This window comes from Anguilla anguilla, chromosome 8 (genome assembly GCF_013347855.1).
Source record: "Anguilla anguilla isolate fAngAng1 chromosome 8, fAngAng1.pri, whole genome shotgun sequence".
NCBI classification, from domain to species: Eukaryota; Metazoa; Chordata; class Actinopteri; order Anguilliformes; family Anguillidae; genus Anguilla; species Anguilla anguilla.
The window spans coordinates 25,115,038-25,134,577 of NC_049208.1; the positions used below are offsets into that span (position 1 = coordinate 25,115,038).

Below are 19,540 nucleotides of genomic sequence, written 5' to 3' on the forward strand. Positions count from 1 at the left end.
GGGGGTTCCCCATTTTTACCCCATGTCTTCACATTTTCATTAGGCCTTCTGAACAGGGTCCCCTCATCTGAATGTACTCCCTTTGCAACAGTTTTTAGGTTGGACCATTTTACCAGCTTGTTGCTTTGCTGGTGACAAATGGTTTGTAGTGTGTTGTGATGCACGAGTTTAAGTTAGGTATCTAAAATTAAAGTGAATAATTATTATACATTTTAGGTTCGTATTGCAGCTTTAAAATGATTAATTACATCGCCTTTTAGATTTACAGGATGAAAATGCTTGATTTAAAAAATTTTTTTAACTGGGGGTCAAATTACCCACCAGGCTTCTTTCTAAGTAGTTTTCCTGTTCATTTTAAAGTTTACATACAGACCACAATAGATTATCTCATTCAGTTGAATTATTATTATTATTATTATTTGTTGCTGTTGTTTGGTTATTTCAGAGGTTTCTTTTAAATAAATGGATTTCCCTAACTTACAGGTTCAAAAAAGGGGTTTGAGGTGCATTTAATCTAACTATTAATGCTTATTTGGTGGTTTTGTTTTATTGTGTCTGTGGTTTTGTTAATTCAATCACTTTTGTCGTATTTAATGAATCTGTTTTATTGTGCATCTGTCTTTGTGGTTTTAAAATGGACTGAATGAGCGATGTCCTAATCCTATTGATATGGGCGCAATAATGGCAAAAAAAGTTCATCCTGCGTGACACTGACTGGTTCCCAGGCGGGCTTTGGTGCTATTACACCGTTTGTGTCTTTTCTTTTTTTCTTTTCTTTTTTTCTGTTGACACTTTTCAATTTGTATTGTGTGTTGTTATTGGAGGGTTTTAATTTACTGCTTCAAATATATTATTTACAAAATGTTATTAAACGAGATCATTTTGATTTTACCCAAATAAAGAATTGACTGATAAGACACCTAGAGTGTACGTATAACTTAATATCATGTGATTTAATTTTTCGTTGGTGTATACTTTATCAATTACATATTTTTTAAATGATGTGTACTTAAACTTACAGGCTCTCCCTCACAATAGCAGGATGCGATTTCATTAGTCAGTGACTCACCTTACTCCTCCGAGCTGCACCCGCGATTATAAAACACTGCCCGAAATCCTCGCAGTGCGTGTGACTTCGTGTGTGATCCCCCTATTCACTCCACTGGCTCTCAAGGTGATTGACATGACACGTCCTCCAATCGTCATAGTTTGTGTCATCGTATCCACCAATCCGGCTGCTGTGGGTATTCAGCATGCCCACTCTATGACGCAAGGGCCATAATGGTACCTGTACAGATAGTACACTTGCCCTGATTGACGTCGTTTTCCCGGCAAGGTGGTAATCTTGATCATAAACTTACAAATTTACAGGATTTAGTGGTCTGATTGTTCACTGGCGAGCCACGACTATTTGTCTTTTTGGGATTGACTGTTCGGAATGGCTGCTTTGTACGCGTGTACAAAATGTAACCAAAGGTTCCCGTTCGAAGCGTTGTCGCAGGGTCAACAACTATGCAAGGTAAGGCCCTTTGAGTAAGGGTACTCCCGTCCCGTACGCATTTGAGAAGTGTTTACGGGTGTGTGATGGAAATCTTTGCCGTTTCAGAGGGCTGTCTATGTACTGCGTGTGCTTGAAACGCTTAACTCAAACGACGTCTTATAAATAATAGGCTTCACATTGCGATTAGCCACGGTTAATTCAGTATTCAGTACTTTTAAAGTCGGCGACAGTCACTGACACACTTGTTTACTGGCAGCGTTAGCCGGCTTACGTATTGTTACATACAAGTTATTAGGGACCTAAATGTAAATAATTTTCAAGTGATCGTTTTCTTCTTCGGAGCAATTATGAATAAGTATAGTAAATTATAACTAATATTAGTCTACTGCTGCCTCATAATAATAATAATAATAATAATAATAAGATGTTTTCCCAGCTCACAGCTTTAGATCACAGAATATTCCTGGAAAGTTAGGGTAAACATTTCCAAAACATACATCTGTCCAATTCCTTCAGTGTTATTTTTTTCTATCACACAAAACCTTGCAAAAATGGTCTTAGAACATAATAGAACAAAGATAGTTTGAATTATGGATGGTCCTTCATATTCAATGTACTTGGAAAGTTTGTTGAATGAATCTTGCATTTCAGTACTTACATTTGGAAGATTCTTAAAATGTTGTTGACACACATCCTCCATGGTGTTTCTTCCTGGATAAGAAGATATCACTGAGCAGATGGTACCAGTAAATCATAAGGACAAAATAAGAGGGAATCATTGTGCGATTCTCCATGGTACTCCGTCTGACCTGAGATCAGGTGATTAATCAAATTATTTGACCTGCCAGCTCATCCTTAATCGTTAACGTGCCACAGCTCACCACAGCAAGCTTTCCTGGGCATGGCTTCGAAGCCAGCCAATGGTGTGCTTCCCCCCTCGCCCAAGGTCATATGCTCACTTACCTGCTGTGTTTCCCTGATGCCCACTGTGCTGGCTCCTGAAGGTCTGCTCCACTGCCAGTGACAGGATATCCACTAATCATAGCGGTGGAGTAGCTCAGCTTGCCCGCCCGGTTACACAAGGCCCACAGTTGTAGCTGTGGTTGGCTCGGAACATGGCAGGGTCTTAAGGTCTGGTTGTTTCAGTGGTGTTCCTGTAATCATTTGGGATTTTGGGACTTGCCACTCATCATGGCTGCGATATACACGGTCTGATTTGTAATTATGCCGTTTTTATTCATAGTCCTTCATTCTCAATTCATCCTTCCCAGTCCTTAGGTCACTCTCAATCCCATTTCTTCACCCCCTCTTCATCATCCCTTCACCCTTCACGTTCCCTGACCCCATAGTTGACTGTTCCTCCTGCCCCATCAGTGAGACCTGATGCGATGATGTCACTAATCAGCTGCCTGTGTGTGACTGTGGCCCTCAGGAGTGCCGCATCGCCCACCCCATGGTGAAATGCACGTACTGCCGCACGGAGTTCCAGCAGGAGAGGTACGGCACACCCTCTGCTCTTTCAGTATTATCACATACTATTAGACCCGTGCCACGCCATGGACGTTATGCATACTTACGAAAATGAGTCACGGCGGTGCTATTGTAACTGTGTGTGACTGCCTGTACTCTATGAAAAGCCTCAGGCCTGCTGAACTAAATGGATATCAACTGACAAATCATCGTAGCATGGCGTCATTGAATTTGAGTGAGACAAAGCAAGTACGATTCAAGTTCTCTTGTGTACTCTAAGACAAAGGCCCATGTTTGACATTTGATCCTCCTAAAAGTTTTAGATGTTATCCACTAGTGTATTCACTGAGGCTAAGGTTATGCGCTTTAGTTTGCATAATGGTATTATACTTGTACCTCATCTAGGAATGACGTGGTTCACGAACCAGGTTGCAAGCCCAAGGTGCAAACCCAGTTCCTTAACCACCCTGCGAGACACATGGACATACAAACAGATAATCTTTCATTGCCTCAGGTCAGGGTCACATCACAGATTGAGCATTTTAAATTGAGAAAAGGAAGCATTTGAAATGGAGATTTTGGAATGCTAATTTCTTGTGTTGTGTCCACTTCACTGTGCAGCAAAACCAACACCATCTGTAAGAAGTGTGCCCAGAACGTCAAACTGTATGGGACGGTAAGTACAGGCTAACTGCTGCCAGAAACAGAGTCTGTGAGTATCCCATCTGGCAGTGCTGCCTTGTGCCAGTTCCCTAGCTTTGGCTCCCTCCTTCTTCTGCCTCTCTTTCTTTACCCTCTTATTCTTTCTATCTCTTTTTTCCCAGGCAGTCACTCATTTTTTTATATCTCATACTGTCAGTCACTCTCTTTTTCATTTAGTCACTTGCCACGTCAGTGGTTTTATTGCTCTCTCACGCTCTGTCCTCTCTCTTCCTCGACAGCCCAAGCCCTGTCAGTACTGTAACATCATCGCTGCCTTTATTGGGAATAAGTGTCAGCGCTGCACGAACTCGGAGAAACGGCACGGTCCCCCGCAGCCCTGCGAGCAGTGCAAGCAGCAGTGCGCCTTCGACCGCAAGGACGACCGCAGGAAGGTGAGCCGCGCTCGTGACCGCAACCACACCTCGTGTGAGTCTTTGCTGCTCGAGTGAATTGATACCTGTGTGTGCGTGTGTGTGTGAGTGAGAGTGAGTGAGAGAGAGAGAGAGAGAGAGAGAGAGAGAGAGAGAGAGAGAGAGAGAGAGAGAGAGAGAGAGAGAGAGAGAGAGAGAGAGAGAGAGAGAGAGAGAGAGAGAGAGAGAGAGAGAGAGAGAGAGAGAGAGAGAGAGAGAGAGAGAGAGAGAGAGAGAGAGAGAGAGAGAGAGATTCACTTCTGTGTATTATGGTGTCTTATTGACTCTGTGTGTGCGTGTTTGCGTGCGTGTTTGTGTGTGTGTGTGTGTGCGTGTGTGTGTGCAGGTGGATGGTAAACTCCTATGCTGGCTCTGTACTCTGTCCTATAAGCGTGTGCTGCAGAAAACCCGGGAGCAGCGCAAACAGCTGGGCTCCTCTTCACACTCCTCCCTCTCACAGAAGGAGCAGCTGACCCGGCTGAGCAGCAGTCACTACAACAGGTAGAGCGCACGCTTCATATGCATTTAGGTCTTCAGTCGAGAGAGGACCGAGAGAGTTTCACCTGCTGACCTGCTGTTCTCCACTCTCTTCAGCCAGAAAACACTGTCCACTTCCTCACTGCAGAATGAAATCCCCAAGAAAAAGGCCAAGTTTGACAGCATCTCCACCAATGGGGACAGGTGAGGGAGTGGGAGGAGACAGGTGAGGTAGTGGGAGAGATTAGTTGAGGGAGTGGGAGGAGACCGATGAAGGAGTGGGAGAAGACATGTGAGGGAGTGGGAGGAGACAGGTGAGGGAGTGGGAGGAGACAGATGAGGGAGTGGGAGGAGACAGATGAAGGAGTGGGAGGAGACAGATGAGGGAGTGGGAGGAGACAGGTGAGGGAGTGGGAGGAGACAGGTGAGGGAGTGGGAGGAGACAGATGAGGGAGTGGGAGGAGACAGATGAGGGAGTGGGAGGAGACAGGTGAGGGAGTGGGAGGAGACAGATGAGGGAGTGGGAGGAGACATATTTATGGGGTCATAAGAATGGTCAGGTCAGACAATATATTCTCATATATATTTTCCACATTTTTTCAATAAAATTTTCACGTTCATAATAATTAGGGGTTTGTTAAATACATAAGGGTTATGATATGTGTGCTAAAATATCTGTGATGATTACTTGTAAAATGTTGTTTGGTTGTTCAGAGTGAGTGGTTGTATCCATGATTCTTTCAAGGAACTACGTTGTATTCTTAGAATATTTTACGTCAGATTTGAGAAGGGCTCATATAGTTATAGTATAGCTATTTTTGAATGCTTTCCAAACTCTTGCTTTTACATGAGCATTAGAACTGAAGAATGTTTTATATTTTGTTTAACCGCAAGGGGGCGCCAGTAACCATGGAAGTATATTCTCATTTGTAAACTGATGTTGATGAAGACTGATTGAGAGGGAGGAAGGTTACACTGATAAAAGTGAAGTTATCATAGTGTAATCCTTCAGTTAATACTCTGTTTTCACTCCTAATCACTCCCATCATGCTTTGCTGATGACCTAGCTTCTCCCCGGACCTGGCGCTGGACTCCCCAGGGACGGACCACTTTGTCATTATCACCCAGCTGAAGGAGGAGGTGGCTTCACTCAAGAAGGTCCTGCACCAGAAGGACCAGCTCATTCTGGACAAGGAGAAGAAGGTATGAGTGTGGAAGTGTTTTTGTGTGTGTGTGTGTGTGTGTATGTCAGGAGAACTGGGGGAGGACTAGGGATCATAGGAAAAGATGTAGTGTAAAGTGTGATGCGTGTCACCGGAGCAGCCCCCTGTCTTCCTGTCTGTCTTTCTCTGCAGATCACAGAGCTCAGAGCAGAGTTCCAGTACCAGGAGAGTCAGATGAGGACCAAAATGAATCAGATGGAGAAAACTCATAAAGACCTGGTGGAGCAGCTGCAGGTCGGGCCCTTTCCAGCTGTTTGATGTCCTGGGCTGTTGGGCCCCTGATATGCCCCTGTCTGTCTGTCCGTCCGTCCGTCCGTCCGTCCGTCCGTCCGTCCGTCCGTCCGTCCGTCCGTCCGTCCGTCCGTCCGTCCGTCCGTCCGTCCGTCCGTCCGTCCGTCCGTCCGTCCGTCCGTCTGTCTGTCTGCGCACAATGTGCAGCGGCTATCTTATTTAGATTCTCTGTTGCTCTGAGTGTGACTCGTTTGTTTGTCCGTTAGCTCACATGTCCGCGTGTCTGTCTTCCAGGCTCGCAACAGAGAGCTGATGAAGCAGGTGTCCGCTCTCTCCAAGGGCAAGAAGCCGGCGATGACCTCACCGTGAGAGCGGGGGAGCGGCTGGGTGGTGGGCGGAGACTGACACGCCCGTGGTGCTCAGATGTGTGTCTGCCCAGGTGTTCAATTTAGTGTAACGCATGGTAGCCTCCACATGTGATTTCATTCATCCTGAGACAGGGTACCTGTGTATCTGCAGGCCAAAACACTCACAATGACACACCACACACTTACCCACCAACAGCTACATACCACAAATGATACTGACCATACCTGTACTGCAGGACCTATATAGGCCTAATGATACGACACTACACCTGTTCATATATCACACCTGCACCTGTAGCCGCATTCATACACTTAAACTCCTACACCATTGCATCTAGACCAATATTTTTGTACGAAAATCCTTTTTCATAGGAAGATTAAAAACTCAGCAATGATGGGTAAAGGGAGTATTCAACATTGAATTACTTTTATTTCTAATCCAAGTATGAAATGACGAGGGCATTTTTTGTGTGCGTTTAAGCATGACTAATATGCATTGTTTGTTGTCATTTTTATTGCATTTATGTATTTTTTGATGATGAAGATGATACTTTGGGTATAACTCTAGAACATGTTCTCTTTCCTGTAATCGCTCCTCTTTCGTGCTCAAAGACGTCAGAACCTGTTGCACTAGCACCTCCACAGTAATCCAGGGTTCTCCCGGGTTTCTTATGCCATGAACAGTGCACAGTAAACCCAGACGTGGAACGAACACTGGGCCTCATTTATCAAACGCGAGCCGAACAAATATGATCGTAAATCACGTAAATGCATTGAGACAAACAACGTGGGATTTTTAGTGTTTTTAGTATGTCAGTTTGTGTGTGGAATCCAAACAGATTTCACGAGTGCTGTGCGCTGTTTGTATAGTGCGCTTAAAGCTTGTTTTGCGCGTTTGTGCTTTTAGTATTAATTCATAATTTTTTTTTAAAGAGTAGCAAAATTATTTGATTAAATAAGCCAATTATATGTCGATTATATATATTGACAAATGTATTATAATTGTTCAAATTATGTAAAAATTACAATTGGATTCAACATAATAGGTGACGTGGATACGAAGAAAGCAGTGTCTACACGTGTTTGATAAATCCGGCAGAATTTGTCGTAATGTTATAATGTAATGTGTTTCAGATTACGCATAAATTTACACACGATTTTATGAATATATTGATAAATGTGGCCCAGTATTTCACATTTTAATGAGACAGCATGCGCTGAGTTTCTGTCTATCAGAACATGTGAGAGTTAAGCGTTCTGCATTCTCAGAAATGGATTTTTTTCTGAGCTGCGTGTCCCACTGTTTCTGACTTTCCTTTCCTGAAGTGCAGCATATGGCATAAGCAGATCTTCACTCTTTGGTTGGCTGATACTGCCTGTAATATGTCTCCTGACTGAGTGGAGAAACTGGATCTGCTATCAATTGGTTCAGCCTTGTGCAATATTCTGAATAAGCTATGAATCCGCCTGGTTTGACCGGCAATACCTCTCCAGTTAGGCAGCTGTTTCTTAAACTGCATCTGTTGATTTTAGCCTACACAATTCCTATTATTTGTTAAGTAATTATTCATTTATGAATTTCAGATATTCCAAGCAGTTACTTTTAGTGATGTGAGCGATGCATCTGCACCTTATGAATAATGATTTGATCATATGATGATAATATTTTATATATAAGTATTTATGATGTCTGTAATGATATGACTAAGCAGGTAATAACAGGAGCAGGGAAGTATGCGCTTATTGGCTTGGTATTGAGTTCCTGTACCAAGTCAGCATGTACTGCCACAGTCCAAAATAAAAGCTTTCTCCTGGTTACAAGAACTGTGTGTTTGTGTGTGTGTGTGTGTGTGTGTGTGTGTGTGAATGGGTGTGTGTGTGCGTGTGTGTGCGTATGCATGTGCGTGTGTTTGTGTGTGCGTGTGCGTGTGCGTGCATGTGCATGTGCGTGTGTGTGTGCATGTGTTTGTGTGTGTTTGTGTGCGTGCGTGTGCATGTGTGTGTGTGCAGGTGGTTGGTCAGGTAAGCACATTTATTCTGTCCTGCAGGTGTGACAAGCTCAGCGCAGATGGTAAATGGTAAATGGACTGCATTTATATAGCGCTTTTATCCAAAGCGCTTTACAATTGATGCCTCTCATTCGCCAGAGCAGTTAGGGGTTAGGTGTCTTGCTCAAGGACACTTCGACACGCCCAGGGCAGGGTTTGAACCAGCAATCCTCCGACTGCCAGACAATCGGTCTTACCTCCTGAGCTATGTCGCCCCCAATGACAGCCTCCCTCCGACACACACACAGAATGATTCCCCCAGCTGGTGGGGTGGATGGAAGGGGCAGAAATAGCAGGGCTGAGTCACACACAGACACACAATATATCTTTCAAGTACACAGCTGCTGCAATTATCTCTGCTGCACTGGAAACTCCCGTCTCCCTCCCTGCCCCATGCCTTCTGGACCCTGGTAACGGCCCCTCACAAGCACTGCGTCCTGGGCTGGTGTCAGTCACAGGGAGGTAGGAGGGGCCAGAGGGACTCCAGGAGCCACGGGCTCCACAGGGTTATGGGGTCAGTGTGTTTTCAGTGGCAGAGACCTGGATGACCTCTCAGAGGAAGGGGTGGGGGTGGTCATTGTGCCTCTGGATACAGTTTAGGAGCCCAGGGCTAATGGTCCCTGTGGTAAGGCACAGAGGTGCGCTAAGACTGCTGCGTAAGTACGCAAGACAGTAAGGAGAGGGAAGAAGAGAAAGAAAACGAGAAGGGGAGGGAGAGAAAGGAGCGAACGTGCAGCCCACTGCAGACAGGCGGGGGACAGGAGTTATGGGGTGGAGAGGGTGTTGAGCTCGAGTGTCGAAAGGGGGTATAAATAGAGAGGGGAGTGGTGTGGGGGGAAGGGGGTGGGGTGACTCGACCTAGAGCCGACACAAAGACTGAAACAGGCACACTGTGAGGAGAAGCGTGGGAGGGTGAGCACCAGTGGGGGAAACTCTACGGACACACGGGCACGGGGGGGCCGAATTTTCCTGCATAAAACACAGAGGCCGCATCGCAAAAAAACCTGCGCTGTTGCACGCACACACACACACACACACACGCAGGCAGTGAACAGGCGACTCCCGGCACCGGCATGGACTTCCAGTCGAACATCATCCAGGACTCTGGGCCTATGGACAACCTGGAGAAGCAGCTGATCTGCCCCATCTGCCTGGAGATCTTCTCCAAGCCCGTGGTCATCCTCCCCTGCCAGCACAACCTGTGCAGGAAGTGCGCCAACGACGTCTTCCAGGTGAGGGCACTGGGCGAACACAGGGCGAGGGCCTGGGGGCGGGCAGGATGAGAAGACCGGGGTGGAAGGGTAGTGGGGGAGGGGAAGAAGAGGTGTAGAGCAGCTGTTCGGTTAAGAAAGGGGGAATAAGAGCAGAAAAGACTAGGGAGAGGGATAGAGAGATAGTAGAGTGTCTAGAGCAGTGGTTCTTAACCTTGTTGGAGGCACCGAACCCCACCAGTTTCATATGCTCATTCACCGAACCCTACTGCCCACTAACTGCAGACTAGACTGAGGGGTGGACCTCTGCGGCGGAGGCTCCACCGAACCCCTGAGACCGACTCACCGAACCCCTAGGGTTCGACCGAACCCAGGTTAAGAACCACTGGTCTAGAGACAAGAAGCTTTAAGAGGTAATATATGCGACAGTAAATTATGTAAAAATTCTCCTGGGCCATGTCCCGTTTTTCCTGGTTGTCTCCATGCACGCCTACCATAATGGATTTTTTTCTGAAGGACCCCACTGCTCCCCAACCTCATAACTCAATCTCTTTCACTCAGAGTGAGAACCCCGCCTGAAGGGCGCTCATGCTGCCCTGTCCTTGACAGTCTCGGGGTCCTTATTAATCTCTTTCCCCTTACTGTTTTGAATTGTTCCGGGAAATACTCATGCTTAACACTGTGAGAGGTTAACTGTGAATTTTCCATGACCTTATACAACTGTCCAGCACAATGTTGAGAAATGGCTCAGTGGATCAGCCCCCCCCCCCCCCCCCCCTCACTCGCCACCCTTTCTTGTTCGCTCAGACATGGTAGCACACTCACACACGGCTCCCAGTATCAGGCAGCTGGAATGTGTCCGCAGCGCTGCGGCTAACTTTAATCTCACTCACTTCAAATCGTGAGAGCTGAGAATGAACAGACTGCTGTCTACTGACTGAGCGAGTGAGATTATTATCATTATTATTGCTATTATTTTATGACTGTATGTTGAACAGTGAAGTAATTTGTGTTGGACTGATGTTAAATTGCATACATTACCTGTGTTCTTTTTATGCTTTGGCAGCACTACTCTGCTGGTCCTGCCAATAAAGCACCACTGAATTAAAGTGAATTGAAATGATTGAAATAAAGAGCACGTGCTTCATTTTACTTCAGTTCTCAGTAGGTTGTAAGCGATGCATATGGGAATGCCATTTAAACAATGTAACTTTAATTCAGCTTCGCCGTGTAGGGAGAGATACATGCAGGGACTGAATCCAGTCTAGTATCCACCACTAAACACAGTGCTATTACCCAAACTGAACACAGTACTAGTCCCCATACTGAACAGTCGTACTCTCCATATGGACCAGTGTCTCGTACCCCTCACCTAAGTGGGCAATATGCCAGCTGCAGAAACGTAACTTTCTTACGAAAATGACGCCTGTGTGGAAAAAACAAAACTCGGCATTGACTCCAGTCTCCAGTGTGCACATCCCATCCCCGCAGGCCCAACTATATGTTGGCACATCTCGGCAATGTTCGAACGACCACCTTCACGTCACGTCACATTGACCAATCAGAGAGAAAAAACGTGCTCCGTGGATAAAGTGCTGTGTTGAGAAAACAATTTCCTTGGTCGAAGTTCTCATACAGTCATACCTAAACATGAACGACTTCGAGGCTAGAGCCGCTGAGATTGTCAGGGGACACCTGCACATTTACGACCGATCAAGCAGAGATTACAAAGACAGAAAAGGCTTCAAAATCTTGGATTGCGATTGCAAATAATTTAGGAAAAGATCTCAAATTGTGCAAGACAGCTTGGCCTAACCTGCACGACAAGTTTTTTAAGGCCAAAAAAAGGGGTGAAGGGCACTAGTGGGGACGCATGAGATGATAAAATTACCCCCTGGTTATATTTGGAACTACTCGTTTGTACAGCATTGTCCAGGGCACTGCAATGTGTCTGGTCCAGAGGAGCTGGCCCTATTTTTTTGTTGGGCCATTCATTTGGCACTGTGCCAAGATGGTGCAGGGTACTTGTTTGTGCTCTTTGTGCTCTGTTGTTTGTGCAGTTTGCTACGTAGTTTGTTATTGATCCTGAACATGTAATCTGTGTCACTGTCAAGGAATTACAACAGCTATTGTACTTCATGTCTAGCCTGGAGCTGAACCAACAAAACCTCTCAGCTTTCCCCTTTCCCATGGTAACTTCCAGCCTTCTGAGGGACCAGATCTGCGCTTACAGCACCTACAGACCTGAGGCATGCAACAGTCTCTGCTAATGACTGTTCAGTTTCTCTTTTGCCATCATCTTCTCCATCGCCCTCCATTCAGCCAGTGTGAAAGGGATGGAGAAAAGCCAAGGAAAATCCAGAGTCCACTGACAGCACATTTACCACAGTCCTGCTCCTGATACTGAACATAATGTTGTACACCTGAACGTTTTCTCCCTGCGCTCTTGTACAGGCTGCTAACCCCTACTACTCGTCCCGTGGCACCAACATCACAGGGGGCCGGTTTCGCTGCCCCTCCTGTCGACACGAGGTGGTCTTGGATCGACATGGAGTCTACGGCCTGCAGCGCAACCTGCTGGTCGAGAACATCATCGACATCTACAAACAGGAAAGCAGCAGGTGAGCCACTACCTGCACAGGAGCGAGATACACCTGGGAAAATACACCTGCACAGGAGTGAGATAAACTTACACAGGAGCAAGATAGACCAGGTAAAATACACCTGTACCCGAGGGAGATAGACCAGGTAAAAATATACCTGCACAGGAGCGAGATAAACTTACACAGGAGCAAGATAGACCAGGTAAAATACACCTGTACCCGAGGGAGATAGACCAGGTAAAAATATACCTGCACAGGAGCGAGATAAACTTACACAGGAGCAAGATAGATCAGGTAAAATACACCTGTACCTGAGGGAGATAGACCAGGTACAAATACACCTGCACTGGAGCGAGATAGACCAGGTAAAATACACCTGTACAGGAGCAAGCTAGACCAGGTAAATGAGTACATGGCAAGGGTGGAACAGGTGGCGTAGGTGAACAAATGTGTGACAGTATAAACAGGTGAGGAGTCTCAAGTGGTTGTGTTGAGTTCATATACAGTATATCAATTTTTTCAGCATAATTCTTTTCACCTCTCCTCCCATGCCACATGTTAACTAAATATATAGCCTTCATACCGATGTTCATGGAATTCCCGGAATTAAATCTTTATTCATTTGTAATTCACACATATAATTGGCCTAGGAGTACCTGAGGGACTTCCTGTTTTTAATGTACCTGCCCAGGGACTACAGTTGAGAATTGGCCATGCTGGCTAAACTGGCACATTTACAGAAATGTTTATTAATGTGCACTGTCCCTGTAAAAATAAACTGAATGAAGTAAAGTAAAGTAAGTGGAGAACCGTGCATTCTTCATGCATAAATTTATTCATTGAATGCTTTATTTATAATAGCTGGCACTCAATTTGGTATTCACAGTGATATTTGTGCTTTAACCCAGATTCATGCGTGTGACCCAGATGAATCGCTAGGTGTTTTCTGTAAATGATCTCAGTTCACTGAAGTCCAGCACAGTTTGGGGGTTTGGTACTGTAGGCTGCTGCATTGCACAGACACTCTGCATAGTGCTGTACAGTAGAGTGGAGTGCAGAACATGAACCCCACACCACATGTGCCTCTCCAGGGAGCTGGGTGTGGGGGTGAGCTGCTGCTCTGGCCTTTGAGAAGGCAGTGTTGTTATAAATGAAATATTCTTGGTGCATGTGAGCGGTGGGACATGGGGGGGGGGGGGCAGCAGGTGACAAAGTGACAGAGTGTCAGGTGTCTTACCCTGGGAGGGTATTTACAGCAGAGCCTTACAAGGCTCAGCAAGGGGGGGGGGGGGGGGGGGGGCGGTTTGAAAAGAAGTGCATAAGAAATTAGCGCATTGAGTGAAAGAAAGGGAGGGGAAGATTAGAAGGAAGTGGTGAGAGAGTTCTGAAAGAGGCCAGGGTAATGAAAAGGTAAAAAGTGAGAGAAACTTGTGGCCGTGCTCATGGTGGAGGTCATCAGTATTAATAGACCACAATATTGCCATTGCCATGACTACACGGCCAAGTCCTGCCTGACGCATAGCAGGCGTAGAGCATGGCACATCGTCTCTGCCATGGCAACGTCAATCCGCAGACCAGCAAACAACGTAAACGAGCACAACAACCTCAGGTGGTTGAGGTCATTGTTCCAGTTATAGCACTGCACCGAGCTCTGACACCAGTGACTCTGCCCAACCCCCCACCGCCCCCCCCCCCACACTGCAGCCCGCGGCCCATGAAAACGAAGGCGGAGCAGCCCATGTGTGAAGAGCACGAGGATGAGAAGATCAACATCTACTGCCTCACCTGCCAGGTGCCCACCTGCTCCATGTGCAAGGTGTTCGGGGCCCACAAAAACTGTGAAGTCTCGCCCCTACAGAGCGTCTACCAGAAACAGAAGGTGAGGTCCCACAGGGGGCGCTGTGCTCCGACACCAGAGTGTATTTATCAAAAATCTCTGAGATTGGGTCATCATTACAAAAATATCATTTGCAGAATGATTAGCCTCAGGCATGGCAGCAGGAGTCTGTCCCCAGTTCCCTGGTCCTGTAAGGAATGCTTTGCACAGAGACAGGCTGGTGTATGTGCATATGTGTACATATGTGCACATATATGTTTCTGTATTTAAACATGGAATAGGTCGCTGTGTGCTTTACAGACCAGCCTCTGCTCTATATTTAGATCTTCAGAGATGGTGTTGGGAGAGAGACAGAGGGTTCATCAGAGTGAGTGAGAGAGGGAAAGAGAAAGACAGAGACAGAGGGAGGGAGAGAGGGTAGGGAGAGAAACGTGTATTTATGTGACACTGTTTTACTTTACTTTAGTTTATTTAATCCGTTTGGTTTATTGGGTTATTTAACAGGGACCTTACACAACATAGTAGTTGCACCAGAGTTAGCCGAGTGGCTAATTTGCAACTATCACAGAAAGAGATGGTTGATCCTGGAAGATTGTATTTGAAAGCAATAGTCCGATGGGAAGAAAGATGAATGGACATAAATGAAAAAAACCTGATGTACATCAGTCTTAGTGACCCCTTTCCCCTTCCAACGGCCCATCACTCAGCCCTGGGAAGTAATCAGGGGCCATAAGCATCTTAAATTTAGCGCAGTGCGGGGGATTGCATTGGAAGTGTAGGCAGCACCCCCCCCCCCCCCCCGTGTTCTGGCTGTGTTTACAAGTAGGGCACAGGGAGGCTGGCCATGTGTCACAGAGCAGGCCAGCGCTGGGGGGGGGGGGGGGGTGGTGGATGCCTTTCTGCTCCCTAGAAGGGCCTGTCAGTGCCCCCTCCAGCTACGGATGCTATTCTCAGAGGAGATGCATTTCAGATCACACCGGAGCTGTGCGTGCGTGTGTGTGTGCGCACGTGTGTGTGTATGTCTACAACTGTGTGTGTGTGTGTGTGTGCATGTGTGTGTGTGTCTATGTCTGTATGCAACTGTGTGCATGCTTGTGTGTGAGTGTGTGAGAGAGAGTGACAGATAGACTAAGATAGAGAGAGACTGAATATGTGTGTTTGAGAGACTGTGTTTATTGATGTGTCTGTATGCATCTACGGTATCAGAAATTGCTTGTGTATTTGACACTTGAGTGTTTCTGACCCTGTGCGTGCCTATGAATGTGGGTACAAGGCCTTTCTGTGTTTGGGTGTGCATGAACCCATCTTCTCTCTGTCTGTCAGTAACCTTTGTTCCATTCCATTATGTCTGTGCCTTTCCTGTGTCTGTCCACTGTTAATAGACTCAGGCAGGGTGACACGTTACCCATATAAGTCTCCTGTGTGCCAGACTCAGTACAGGAGAAGAGCTTACATCAGCAGAGAGGAGAGGCCTGCATAGGGCAGATGGCTGGGCGTCTATTTGCGCTGGCTGCTAATGTGCAGGGCTTGGTGGGACAGGAGCCCTGTTCCCTGAGATCACATGCAGAGGGGGAGTGTGCTTTGACGTTATTGATGACTCATCTTGGACCAGTTTCTGCATTGATGATTGCAGAGATTTCTGACTCTGATGCAATTATTTTCTTTTTTCTCAAATATGAACAGAGCAATAACAAGGAAAGGGGAGAGAGTGAAGGGAAAAAAAAAGAATTGGCATAAGGGTGAGCGAGTCAGAGTCAAACAGTAAAGCAGATGAAAGGGTTCCTGAGAGTGTTTTAGCTGACCCTTGTGTGCTGTTTGCGTATGTGTGTATATGTGATGTGTCTATGTGCGTATGCACCTGCGTGCGCGCACGTTTTGACCCAGTTTCCTGTGCATGTTGCAGACAGAGCTGTCTGAAGGTATTGCAGCCATGGTGGCTGGAAATGAAAGGATCCAGGCCATCGTGACCCAAATGGAGAATACCTGCAGAGTCATTGAGGTACAGCAGGGGGCGCCAGCGAGGTTCACCATGTCAGCATTTGCACAAAAATCCATTGATAGGGCAACACTGAGACATGAAAAAATGCTTTATTTTCTCTTCTACCGCTGACTATGACCCTGTCCCCCCTCTTCCATTTTCTACTTCCCCCTTTCTTTCCCTACCACTCTCCTCTCTTCGTTACACTCTCTCTTAACCTTCTCTTTCCTAACTTTCTCCCCTCTTTATTTTTCTCCTCCTCTCCCACTTTCACTTCATGTCCTGTTCTCTCTACCACCTTCTCACTCATTCTTTTCCCCCTCTCTCTCCATCTGCCTGCCCTTCCTCTGGCAGGAGAACAGTCAGCGTCAGAAGCAGTTGCTAGGGGAGACGTTCGATGGGCTGTACGCGCTGCTGGAGGAGAAGAAGGGCGAGCTCCTGGCCCGGATCTCAGTGGAACAGGACACCAAGACGGCCTTCGTGCGCGACCTGGCCCAGAAGTACCGCCAACAGCTGGAGAGCAGCTCCACCCTCATGCAGACCGCCCTCTCCTCCATGGATGAGCCGGGAGAAGCCGGCTTCCTACTGGTGAGCTTCCAGCACCATGCAGGCGCCCGGTTCTACCTCAGCATTACCACAGCACTGCTTTCATGCCACATTAATGGCACAATGATCAAGTGCTCCCTCTGACTGTGGAATGATCAAGTGTTCCCTCTGACTGTAGAATGATCAAGTGTTCCCTCTGACTGTAGAATGATGTAGTGTTCCCTCTGACTGTAGAATGATCTAGTGTTCCCTCTGACTGTGGAATGATCAAGTGTTCCCTCTGACTGTAGAATGATCTAGTGTTCCCTCTGACTGTAGAATGATCTAGTGTTCCCTCTGACTGTAGAATGATCAAGTGTTCCCTCTGACTGTAGAATGATGTAGTGTTCCCTCTGACTGTAGAATGATCTAGTGTTCCCTCTGACTGTAGAATGATCAAGTGTTCCCTCTGACTGTAGAATGATGTAGTGTTCCCTCTGACTGTAGAATGATCTAGTGTTCCCTCTGACTGTAGAATGATCTAGTGTTCCCTCTGACTGTAGAATTATCTAGTGTTCCCTCTGACTGTAGAATGATGTAGTGTTCCCTCTGACTGTAGAATGATCTAGTGTTCCCTCTGACTGTAGAATGATCTAGTGTTCCCTCTGACTGTAGAATTATCTAGTGTTCCCTCTGACTGTAAAAATGCTTGTGTGATGGTTGTGATTCCATAAACTGCCACAAGCTTCAAATTCAGTCATAAATTTTAAACACTATAGTTTAAAATTTAGATAGTGTAGATAGTGCTAATGTTATTTGCCAGAATAATTGAAAAAGTAAAGCACTGTACAGCTTGGTAAGAGCAAACTTAGCTCTAATTTCATTCTCTTTTCTCTCTTTTTCTACCCATGCTAAAAATGTGCAGAATGCTAAAAAGCTTCTGAACGAGTAAGTGGCACCACCCTCCCATGTTCTAGTTCTTGTTCGTCTTCTTGCCCCACGCATGTCTGCCATGTCCCGCCCTCCCGTTTCAAGTGTAGCCTTTTTTACTTCCTGTGCCGTTAATATCCTCCCTCACTGTTCCTCCTGGCTGACCACGCCCTGCTGTGCTGCCTAGGATAGCCAGTGCCTCTCGCCTGAACGCAGCTGAACGAATCGAGCCGGGGTACGAGAACATGGACCATTTCACCGTGGACACCCAGCAAGTGGAGGAGCTGCTGAGCACCATGGATTTCGGTGTGGGTGAGTACTGTGTCACCAGTGCGAACTCTCTTATCCCAAGCACCTGTATCTCATTCTACAGTTACTCACCTGTATTATGTGCTTGCCATTGCTGTAGACATGAACATGTATTCATTCAATCTGGATTTATTCCACATCTTTAACAATAGATGGGGAGCGGTGCCAGTGAAGAAATGCCTAACTATTATTGTTCTTCATTAATGTCTCTGCTGACCTCTGATTTCTCTCACCCAGATGATGAAGACTTTGAGGATGAAGAAGGGGATGAGGAGGAAGAAGTAGGGGAAGAAGCAGAGTGACCAACGGGAGGTCAGTGGGGGCAGAAGAGCAGGGCATATGGTCAGGGGGCAAGGAGGCAGGGAGGGGCATTGACATCATCTTGATCCAACACCTTTGGTTGTGGCTTTATTAAGCAACACGTTTTCACAATACACCACCCAGTAGGAGGTGCATACAACTGCTTCTGTGTACATACACACATGGCGCATCCATGACACGGGGGGATCTAGAAATTATTTTTGCAAGGGAAAAAAATAAGAGAAAGGGCCCTCCTGTGCTTGCACACACGCACACACATGCATGCACCACATAAACAGGATGCGATAGAGTTTCTATTTTCAGTAGTTAATAAAAAAAAACACAAGTGCTGCAGATGAAGCTGCAGCCAGTGTCTGTGAGAGTGGAGAAGGCTCAGGCTGATGTGCTCTGTGTCTCCCCCAGGTGAACAGTGACAGTCCAGCATGAAACAAGAAACAAGATGCTGCTCTGGGGTGATTTAAGCAGTGCTGACGGTGGTCAAAAAGGACGTGAAAGGAAAGGACAGGGAAGGTGCTGACAGATGAGAAGAAGAGGAGGAGTTGGGGGGAGGGTGGAGGTGTTTGCTGTCTCAGGTTTTAAACACTGCAACCTCGGGAGAAATTCCAGGAACATTCTCTCTCTCTCGCCCCCCTCTCTTTCTCTGTCTCTCTTTTTCTTCCTCTCAGACATAACCACACACACAATGCATATCAGCCCTCTTTAGTGGAGGTAAAGTGATAAAAGACATTTCTAAACTCAACCAAAAGGAGACTCAGGCACAGTGCTTAGCTTTAAAACTGGTGAATGATATCCAATTGCCGAAATGGAGGGTTTCCTGGTAGACAGCGCCCCCTGCGGCTGGTGCTGTGAAATGCCTCCGAATCCTCAGACCAAGTGGGAAAACCTGCTTGCATCATGCCATCATTTTCTTCATCAATAGAATGTTCTTTTTATATATATATACATGCAATGGTGCAAAATTAATGTTTTGTACTTTTTATATTATTGTTATTAATGATTAAAATAATCATTACTGTTGTTTTGTATATGATGTCAAGAGTTGCCACGTATTTTTACGCTGAAGGGTGTAAGGTGTGAAAAGACGGGGAGACCTGGAAGCGGGCAAGCACATTTGTTTACGCTGGAAATGTGGCCGAAAGCACGTACTGTACCGTAGGGGGCGGGCCAAAGACCCAGTCCCGTAGAAGTTTTGTGATGTGTAGATTTGTTTGCGAGAGCAGATTAAGATGTTCGGTGCAGACATCAGAAGGTGCCATGTTCAGGAAAAAAAAACGCACCTACAGATTGCACTGAGTAAATATATGAATTGCACAGTGAAATAAAGTGTTGTTCTTCATGTCTAACAGGTCTTTCTTCCGGGAGGGGGGGGCGGTGGTTGAATGTTGATTCAGAAAGG

The 19,540-nt window shown here is 46.3% G+C and overlaps 2 protein-coding genes across 5 annotated transcripts; both read left to right on the forward strand.

Annotated features, from left to right (window-relative positions):
* Positions 1–1,264: 1,264 nt before the first annotated feature.
* LOC118232940 (protein FAM76A) lies at positions 1,265–8,203 on the forward strand. Of its 4 annotated transcripts, none has more exons than XM_035428193.1 (9): positions 1,265–1,519; positions 2,934–2,998; positions 3,593–3,647; positions 3,913–4,065; positions 4,430–4,584; positions 4,678–4,764; positions 5,628–5,763; positions 5,916–6,017; positions 6,309–8,203. In XM_035428193.1, exons 1-9 carry the CDS (start codon positions 1,439–1,441, stop codon positions 6,381–6,383), a joined length of 909 nt encoding a protein of 302 aa, XP_035284084.1. In that variant the 5' UTR covers positions 1,265–1,438; the 3' UTR covers positions 6,384–8,203. The 4 variants fall into 4 exon arrangements, with proteins under 4 accessions (XP_035284084.1, XP_035284085.1, XP_035284086.1 ...); XM_035428194.1 differs by having other exon boundaries at positions 4,475–4,584; XM_035428195.1 differs by lacking the exon at positions 4,678–4,764.
* A 1,078-nt stretch (positions 8,204–9,281) lies between these two features.
* LOC118233123 (E3 ubiquitin-protein ligase TRIM63-like) lies at positions 9,282–19,484 on the forward strand. Its single transcript, XM_035428492.1, has 9 exons — positions 9,282–9,662; positions 12,096–12,262; positions 13,949–14,123; positions 15,985–16,080; positions 16,414–16,647; positions 17,510–17,532; positions 17,702–17,826; positions 18,061–18,135; positions 18,547–19,484. Exons 1-8 carry the CDS (start codon positions 9,504–9,506, stop codon positions 18,123–18,125), a joined length of 1,044 nt encoding a protein of 347 aa, XP_035284383.1. The 5' UTR covers positions 9,282–9,503; the 3' UTR covers positions 18,126–18,135; positions 18,547–19,484.
* The last annotated feature ends 56 nt before the right edge of the window (positions 19,485–19,540 follow it).

Bases quoted from the DNA above. Each gene is read 5' to 3' on its own strand.
- LOC118233123 (XM_035428492.1), top strand. From the start codon at position 9,504: ATGGACTTCCAGTCGAACATCATCCAGGACTCTGGGCCTATGGACAAC. The intron at 9,663-12,095 runs GTGAGGGCACTG...GCTCTTGTACAG, and splicing joins GCGCCAACGACGTCTTCCAG to GCTGCTAACCCCTACTACTC. The intron at 12,263-13,948 runs GTGAGCCACTAC...CCCACACTGCAG, and splicing joins TACAAACAGGAAAGCAGCAG to CCCGCGGCCCATGAAAACGA.
- LOC118232940 (XM_035428193.1), top strand. From the start codon at position 1,439: ATGGCTGCTTTGTACGCGTGTACAAAATGTAACCAAAGGTTCCCGTTC. The intron at 1,520-2,933 runs GTAAGGCCCTTT...TGTGGCCCTCAG, and splicing joins AGGGTCAACAACTATGCAAG to GAGTGCCGCATCGCCCACCC. The intron at 2,999-3,592 runs GTACGGCACACC...TTCACTGTGCAG, and splicing joins ACGGAGTTCCAGCAGGAGAG to CAAAACCAACACCATCTGTA.